At 41.6% G+C, this 9,484-nt stretch overlaps 1 protein-coding gene across 1 annotated transcript; it reads right to left on the bottom strand.

The window, feature by feature from the left end:
* Positions 1 to 329: 329 nt before the first annotated feature.
* imp4 (IMP U3 small nucleolar ribonucleoprotein 4) lies at positions 330 to 4,869 on the bottom strand. Its single transcript, XM_055887482.1, has 9 exons — positions 3,785 to 4,869; positions 3,335 to 3,443; positions 3,087 to 3,170; positions 2,827 to 2,936; positions 2,426 to 2,558; positions 1,962 to 2,116; positions 1,777 to 1,871; positions 1,584 to 1,657; positions 330 to 1,370 (listed from the first exon to the last, which is right to left on the bottom strand). The coding sequence occupies exons 1-9, from the start codon at positions 3,785 to 3,787 to the stop codon at positions 1,258 to 1,260; spliced, it is 876 nt and encodes a 291-aa protein (XP_055743457.1). The 5' UTR covers positions 3,788 to 4,869; the 3' UTR covers positions 330 to 1,257.
* Between the last annotated feature and the right edge of the window lie 4,615 nt (positions 4,870 to 9,484).

Consider the following 9,484-nt stretch of genomic DNA (forward strand, 5'->3'; position numbering starts at 1 on the left):
GGATAACATAATATAACGTAAAGGGGCGGGTGTTACAAGTAAACATTTTTTTTTTTAAGTTACATTGTACAAACTTATGTTACAGTAAACTACAAACGACGTGGATATGATTCAGTTGACCTATTAAATATCCGGGGGGAACATTGTTACATCTGAATCTACCATATTAAACGGCACATCCATAACTATTATTTTTTAAATAGCTACATGCAATAAATGGAGGTTGGACCTCATTCTGTGATAAAGCAAATGTACAGTATGTATGATCCTGATTTTTTTGCAGTAAATTGGGAAGGTGGTTTGCATCATATGAGCAAGTAAAAACAAGATTAAAACCTGGGACTGCTTTTATTTTCACATGTTGATCATCTCTGGGCAAGTCACTAGCTCAGATACAGTCCATATTTATTTTTATTTAACTAGGCAAGTCAGTTAAGAACAAATACTTATTTACAATGCTGGGCCAATTGTGCGCCGCCCAAATGGACTCCCAATCACGGCCGGATGTGATGCAGCCTGGATTTGAACCAGAGACTGCAGTGACCCCTCTTGCCATGAGATACAGTGCCTTAGACCGCTGTGCAACTCAGGAGCCCAAATTTGTGTCTTTCTCTAAACTTGGGTACCAGTGAACATTTCTTGTTGTGGTTATTGTCAATCATTTTGTTTACAGAACCCATTGTATTAAATAAACGACTAAAAAAATATTGAAATGCTGTTATCTTTTTCATTCTTCTGGAAGGTTTAGCATGGCTATACATTTTAGAGAAGTTGACTAAAGCACAAACAGACATGCCTACTAGGCATGACAAAGAAACATGCAGTTTTCATGTGACATTTTGAATGACATGTAGATGTTTTGTTGTTGCTAGTAGTTATGGTCTCATTGTGCTTATCTAGACTCGTATTCCTGAAACTACACATTTGAAGCTGCAAGAAAATCACATGTATATCAAACCATTTAGAAATGTTTACCCTGATGTCACACATTGGCCCCTTCATTTATATAAAGACCCATATGTAGTACAAAACCACTGAAGTAAAAATGTATATTCAGTCCAGTCAAAATCTAGTTTGTATTATACATGACTTGTCTGGTAGAGTCTGTTTCCATGAAATCATCCATGGTCTGACACCATATTAACATGAAATACATATCCGAGGAATGGTGTGTAAAACTTAACACAGCATTATGCAACTATGTGGTTGGGCTGCTTTTGCCATGAGCGGTCCATGAAAGGGGAATACTGGTTGAGGCTACTCCACGCTGAGAAACTTCCTCTTTTTGGCAGTGTGTGTGTACGAGTGGTGGCGCCATTCAACGTCCGCTGTAGCCTCATTCTCCAGGGTACCAAGCTTGATCATGTACACTACAGACGGAAAACCAGTTAAAGCACTATTTTATAATATAACAATTATAATGTGTGTACATCATCAAAACACACAAGAGGAAGATACACAAATGGTATAGGGGCTACAGTGCAAGAAAGGGTAAAACTGCAATTAATACAAAACTCCACCTTGTAAAAAAAAAAACTCCTTTGATGTTGCTAATGATGAGAAAGGGAAAACATTGCACTTACATTTCATTTCAAATCTGGGCCCAACTTCTGACAACTCAATGTTCTTGTGGTCCGTTTTCTTGTAAGTGTGATGTCTGCAATGAAAATAGGTCCTTACTTTAAGTGAATAAGTCTGACTGAGTCTAGAAAATGAATCAAAAAAACACAAGGTACATTTTCCCAAATAGCTCATCCAAAGCATCCCTCTACTCACCTGAAAGATATAAAATCCTCCTGGTTGGCAAATGTGATAACTCGTCTACTGTCCTCTTTAGGCACTGGGAACAAATACTTGAGGATATTGGAAACCTGATTGAGATTTACTTACAGTCAGTGTCAAACATTTGCATTCACTACTCAAATAATAAGTCTAAACATTTATTAAGTGTCAAGGCTCACCCTCTGGCCAAGTCGTGAGGAGAAGTTGTGAAAGATGAGGTGGGGGTAGGCTTCAGACATGGTTCCAATGTCTGGCACATCATGTCTCATTACCACATTGTAAAGGGTGAAGTATGCAGTTGGTCCAAAAGGTAGATGGCACACCACCAGCCCATCTATTAATACCACAGGCAATATAAAAGTAGTTATTTTAAGGTTACCTCAATGCAGTGTTTTTATACTTGGAAATAGTCATTATAGTCTACCCAGATCCATTTGTGCACTCTTGCCTACACTATTGCTGTTCTGTGAAGCCAAACTTGGCAAGGAGTGACAAGGAAATAGCACGATATAACACAAACAGACTGGATAATTACAACCTCTGTTCGCATTAAACACCTAATATTATTAAACCTAGAGAAATAAGAGTGCAGGGCTATGATACTTAAATGAGAGGATTTGGTGTTGGTTATGGATGGGCTTACCTGGCTGTCCTCTGGTTTCATGAACAATGACCAGGTCTGTAACATTGTTGGCTTTACAGGCTTGTACCAGAGCATTGATCTCATGACCTCCCCTGTTCATACGCTGAGCGCCTGGAAAGATCAGCTTCACCTCCTGTCAACAGCAAAAGTTACACATCAGGCACAATTGAGGAGTAGTCATTACTGTAAACATACTTTGTGTTAGAGATTGATCAGAGGACAGACATTTAACAAGAACGCATCTCTCAATTAATCTTACTACGATTCCTTAATCCTATCTCCTTGCCCCCTATCTTCTCCAAAGCCTTTTTAGAAGGAGGCGAGTAAGGAAGATGCAAGGAATCAAGGAAAGACAAATTGAGAAAGGGCCAATATCTTGAGACATATAAATGGGGACAGACTTTGACAAACATCTTGAGTCGAGAGCTGGGGTCTCTTGACGTTGTGACCATGACCTTTGGATCCTCCACTCCAGCCCATTTATACTCATCATCCATGTGAGAACTGACACCTGCACGCACAGAGAAGGTCCCAGTCAGTCACTGGTTTGCTCATTGTCATGAGCGACATAATATTTACAGTGGATGTGCAGATGCAGAACCCGATGTGCGGAAAAAACTGAATTATATGGAGAATGTCATTCTATTTCTATGGAACAAACCTTCCGCTCCCTCATCGTCATACTCCAGCAATTTCTGTAACTGTACTGCTTCTCTGCGTACCTCCGTAGGGATGAGACGATTGTCTGCGAAAAAAATAAATAATAAGAGTCAAAGTCTTGGAACTAACTAATGTTACCCAAATTGTCACTTGTTTTCAAGGCCATGTCTATTGCCATCCTAAAAAGTATCAAAACATTTAAGATTGTTCATCATTCACCCAATCTTCTGAATTACATGCAATCCTCACCATCAAGAGCAGATTTCAGCTTCTGTTTCTTCTCCTCAATCGTCCGCACTCTGTCCTCCTGGGCCTTCCTATACAGATACTCCCGTCTCAGTCTCGTCTCTCGGCGAAGCTACAATCAGACAAAAACACACCATGTACAGTTGAACGCTGGCTGTATCATTCATTCATAAAACAGTATCATGGATTAAAGTAAAAAAACAAACAAAAAAAACACCATAAAATCTTAAATACACAACAGTCCAAAATGTCCACTTGGCTGTGTTTGGCTAGCAAACTAGCTAGCTAGTTAACGCTAAGAAGCTAGCCAGCATGGTAACCTGGATCAGCAACGTTTAAACAGAGTCCGACATCAAAATATTTGCTTAATTTCTACACTGGAGTCAGAAATAATCTGATGTTTTAAGCAAATATGAGATTATTAAAAGTTAAACAAATATTCAGTAAATTTACCATTGTGTTGCTTTGCTAACACGCACTCACACGCATGGGAGGCTGTAAGGAAGACACCAACACTCTATTTCATTGGATACGCCAACAGCCAATGGCAGTGAGCAAAACTGTCTAGCTAGATGACAAGTACGCGCCATCGAAAAATAAAAGTCCCAGGTACAAGCCATAAGAAACATTGATTGAACCAAATATTGGAAATTCATTAGCATTTAACGTTCGCATATTTGAGTCATGTTAATAAAACGTTTACTGTTGACAGGAGAACAAGAGGAGACAATAGGACGAGGTGGATAATTTTATAATAAGGCCGTTTAATTACATGTAAAGATATCTTAGTAAAATCTTGCAGCAAGGCTCTTCCAGTCTGACTCCTAGTGAATCGTCCGGGAAAGAGGCAGTTTCCAGAAATGTTCAGTACTATATAGACAACAAGCAAAGTAGGTAGATCTGCGAGTCCGGCCTTCCGGTTGGTCGATCTGGGTCTTGGGTAGTCCTGATCAGGCCTGGTGTCCACGTTCCATTGGTTCCTGAGAGTTCTTTGTCCTGAGGTCCAACCATGGGTTGGGTGTGTCTGTGGTTATTATGGGGGAGGGGAATTATGTGTGTCTATAGTTGGTGTCTTAAGTCCAGCATATATCCAAGAGAAATGAGGAGTATGTGTGTTTTTGTATAATATATGGCTTATGTTGAAGTGTAGTTATTGCTAGTTTCCAGTCTCTATTTCAATTTCTTACAAATCCCTCTCTTCACGTCTCACAAGAGACGTGACATAAAAGTATAAAAAGACAAAGCTAAGGGATAAAATTTGTCAGAAGACAAATTTTTGATTCCCTCTCTTCACGTCTCACAAGAGACGTGACATAAAAGTATGGAAAGACAAAGCTAAGGGATAAAATTTGTCAGAAGACAAATTTTTGATTCCCTCTCTTCACGTCTCACAAGAGACGTGACATAAAAGTATGGAAAGACAAAGCTAAGGGATAAAATTTGTCAGAAGACAAATTTTTGATTCCCTCTCTTCACGTCTCACAAGAGACGTGACATAAAAGTATAAAAAGACAAAGCTAAGGGATAAAATTTGTCAGAAGACACATTTTTAATTCCCTCTCTTCACGTCTCACAAGAGACGTGACATAGAAGTATCTTAGTCCTCAAATAGATAGACAGGTCCAGCTTCCCCATCCTCAAGCAATGGGAACATTTGGGCCCTTTCCTGATTAGGGTCTATGGCTGCAGTTATTACAAGAATGGCCGCAAAAACAGAAATTGATACTAGGATAGAGGAAACCAGCGTCTTATATTTACCAAAGGCATCCATCCATGAGTCCCACATAGTAGTGTCCACTCCAGAATGCTGTTTCATCTTACCATTAAGGGTACGAAGTCCCTCCAATGCTACAGTCAGACTCCTATCCGTAGCTGTGTTATTGGGAATGAAGGTACACCACTGTGCACCAAACATTGCACAGACCCCCCCCCCGTTCAGCCAATATCATATCAACCGCGATTCTATTTTGAAATGCCATCAGGGACGTAGCTGCCAATTGTCCATGGACCGCCTCGAAGCCTTGTTGAGTCCAATTGCCCAGTTTCTGGACATTAAAATGAATGTAGTTAATTCTGTCCACATTTTTTATTAACTGTACACCACCAACCAAATGATGATTCAAACCCAGCTGTCACTTGGTCCGCCAGTTTATATTCATCTGGCACCCCCTAGGGACACCAATAGCATCAATGTAAGTTGAGTCGTAAATGAGCAAGGACCAAAAAGGAGACCACTCCAATAACTACCCCTGGAGTGGCCAACCACACATTAGTAAACCAAAAAACGAGAATATGTTAAACCCTCAGGTCCATCCCTCTATGCAACCTGTACCAGGTGGGCTCGTCGCCACCCGGGAACTTCAAACCTTCACAACAGGGAGGACAAACATCACTTTTTATTCATTCAACATCAACTACACCAAACCAAGGGTCCTCCTCTGTCAGCCCACTCTCCTGCGGAAGCTCGTTTTCGTATCAGCCTCTCCAACTGGAGCATCAAGCAACGGCATCATACTAGAGGCTCCTTACACATCTGTAACAAACTTCTTCAAACAAGGTATGATACAGGCAACACAGAAATGAAAAACCACAACTAGTGTCAGAAATCCAGTAATCATCATTGCAGTGTACTTACCAAAACAACCACCCAGCCAGGGGAACAGTCCACTCTCCTCCACACCTGCAAGACCCTTCATCTCCACTGATAACCTTGCCAACCCACTCAGAGCTTTTGAAATGCTCCCATCCGGACTAGTATTGTTAGGAACAAACGTGCAACACTGTTACACCTCCCTTGTTGGCCAGACTTATGTCCAGTGTTAGTCTATTGTGTCTACTGGTTTGTGAGGCAGCATCCAATTGTTCAGCCATCCCTGTAAGTCCTGTGTGGGTGTGTTTATAATTGATCCAGACCTTTTGTTTTAACATCAACAATAGCTGGGCCAAGGATGGGCATCAGATGCCACAGGCCATCATTCCTGGTTAATGTCTGGAATTCGTGGGGGACCCCTATTGGGACCCCCAACAGGTTGGTGTGCATGTTATCTGTACCCTCGGACCAAGGAGCGTCACGTTTCTGCCGTCTCCTGGGTTGGTCCCAAGCCTCTGTGTCCTGTGTATCTTCCCAGAAGTTGATTAGCTATCATAATAGGCAACGGTGGTATCAGACTGGCCAAAACACATGAGCAACGACAATTTCCTTTCAAAAATGGGGTCAACCGCCTGGCAGGTCCACACATCCACCATACATCAGCAACACCTCTAGTTCCTAGTGGTATTAGTGATGCAGGTAGTAGCAGGGAGCCTTCCATAGTCCATACCGCTACCTGTGCCAGGGATACAGCTGTTACATCCCCCATATGCCTTAACTCCCCACGGTACCTTCTGGGGAGGGACCACTGGGAACACAAGACTCAGAGTTTTACACAGGGTTGAATTTGGCTCGAACTTTTCCAATATGCACATCCAACCTTCCCCATTACTTAGGACAAATGGGTGAGCAGCCAGAATAGGTCTGGCATGTCCACATACGACACAGTCCTTTCTATTAAGTGTTTTGTAGGCCAAACACATATTCTCCCTTTCCTCAAACAGTTTCAGTCCCCAAATGTTCACTATCTGAGATGTCTTTTATATTTATTATCTGTACCAGATTGGAGAGCTTAGGTGATGGCGTGGGACTTGGTCTTGAAGTGGTGGAGGAGGCCGGCTGAACCCTGGTCCGTTGGAACTGGTGGTGGTTCCGGCAGCACTGCGATGGTAACCTCCCCATCATATCCTTATCAGACAGCTCAGGACTACAAGCAGTCCTGTAAAACCCCACCCTCTCTCAATGAACACATCATCAGCCAGAGATCAAGCAACACTTTCACTTCTATGAACGAACACAGTGAGGAAAGGTCGGGGTCAGGGAATTCTTCATTAAGGAGTTGACCCCTGAGCTTTATTAGCAACAGTTCTTCTCCTTAACTCTGTGATCATTCGGCAGTGTCGGTGTGTCTCACCCTCCAAGTGCGATATGCCCCCAGGTCGAGTGATTCACCTTCTCCCTTAATTCACCTGCAATGTATAAACTCTTGGACATACAGGTTTGGTTAGCAAACAGTTCCTCATTTGTTCTTTCTGATTATATATTTAACTTCTATGCCTAATTATTTATTTATTTTTTTAGCTATAAATGTTTAATTTTAAATAAGTTTATTATCCAATAGGCCCCATCCTTTCCTAGTCCACAATGTACCCTCCTTCGTTTGATACCTGGCTCTGGCCAGGTATCAACCTTACCTACTCTAAATAATAACTTAGTACATCATATTCTAGGAACGTCCCTTTTATTCCCCGCATTTCCAATTCTCCCTTGGGCGTACATTCATATCTATTCTTTTCCAATTCTCTGTCAAGTGACTTATCTACTTTGAAATGTATCTGTGCTGCTTATATATGTTAACCCCTTTCTCTCCTATCTTATTTCACAGCCTACCTTGCTCATTTCCTGGTCCACCCTCCCCACTCTGCTCTCAAACCTTCAAGGTCTCAACAGTGCGGGGTAGACCCATCTGTCTGCCTTTTTCTATGTGTTCCTTTACAATATTAACTAAGTGTCTCACTGTTTTGACTTTATCTGCATGGATTTAAAAATAACAACAGGTCTTATAGTGTCAATCTTTAAAGTCCTAACATAACCTTAATTAACCTATCTCTATCTTCTAATGGCCAAAACAAATGCTTACCTTATGGTCAAGAGTTATAAACTCTATTATAATCAATTTACCTCAAAACTAGTATCCCAAATGACACAATCTCATTATTCTCACTACATTTCCCCGCGAGTGATCAAGTCGCCGGAAAATGCAATGGAAACAGAAAACAGGTCAAAATGTTACACCTACATTCGTGTTCCATATCTAGACATACCAAAAGAACCCTTTATCTTCTCAAAGTCCCTTGCCTAAATAAAACTCAGAAAGTAAAACTCCTATTCCCATATGAGTGTATTCTTTTAAGATATCTTATCTCTGGGTACACGGAAACCCTTAACCTTAATGTTTACTCCAAAAAACAAAATTATGTCACCAGCATTCAACCAGTCGGCTGGGAGACCATTGGGTGCTGCAATACTGCCATCTTCTGTCCATTCTCTGCATAGCTCTCCACCCACTCTTATTCAACCTTCTCAATTTGAGCCATATTAGTTTCTTATTTTAACTATTGTTTTCTAAATTTTTAATTTTTTTAAATTTTTTAATCTATTATTACCTAGTTAGACTAGAGTCTCCGTGACATACATCCATGGGGATCCGGTTATAGTTATTCTATTAACCCTGTGAAAGTGCCCAGGGACACCCCAAATGTCAGTAGGAATATCACAAATAAGGGGCCAGATATCCCTAGCCTTGCCCAGGGAGGGAGAAATATCCCTCTAACTGGGCGAGGTTCCTTTATCAGGGGAGGCGGAGTTTGATTCCGCATCACCCGAGTCAGAAATGTCTTCATTTGGAATCGAATTTAAGCTGTTTAAGTCAGCTCTGACTTCTGTCAGTGTTCTAGAAGGGATTGGGGCTGGAGTGCAATGTGTGAGGTGGTGCCAAGGTGCGCCTGATTTACCTTTGACCTGGACTGAGTGTGAAGTAACCTCCCTCACTTCGTACTGTCCAGTCCACCTGGGTTCTAGCCACTTTCTCTTGTGGACATTAACCCCACCCAGTCACCAATTTTTACCTTCCGTGTGCCAGATCTCCCTTCTGCTTCCCCGTTGGACCTTGTGAATCTGTGTGGAGAGAGCTGCAGAAAGTTCCGTCAATTATCAAACATTACAATTTGTTGTACATCAAGGGCGGGCATATGACCTCCCTTCCTTGGTGAACCCAGAATGACTCCTCCAGCCATTGTCTCATGAGGAGAGAGATGGGTGCCTGCACCTGGAGAGGCTATCATGGCCAGCAACGCCAGGGGCAGGACTTCAACCCAAATCAACTTCAAACCTGCACATACATTTGATTGGCGCGTTCCACGAGACTTATGAGATTGTGACCTGTACACTAACCCCATCATTAAACAACATCCATTAATCAGTTGACATTTACACATCCGACCCTATTGGTACATGGAGCGTTTGTCATTACACAATACACATTAATCAGTTGACATTTACAC

The sequence above is a fragment of the Salvelinus fontinalis genome, chromosome 28 (genome assembly GCF_029448725.1).
Source record: "Salvelinus fontinalis isolate EN_2023a chromosome 28, ASM2944872v1, whole genome shotgun sequence".
NCBI lineage: Eukaryota > Metazoa > Chordata > Actinopteri > Salmoniformes > Salmonidae > Salvelinus > Salvelinus fontinalis.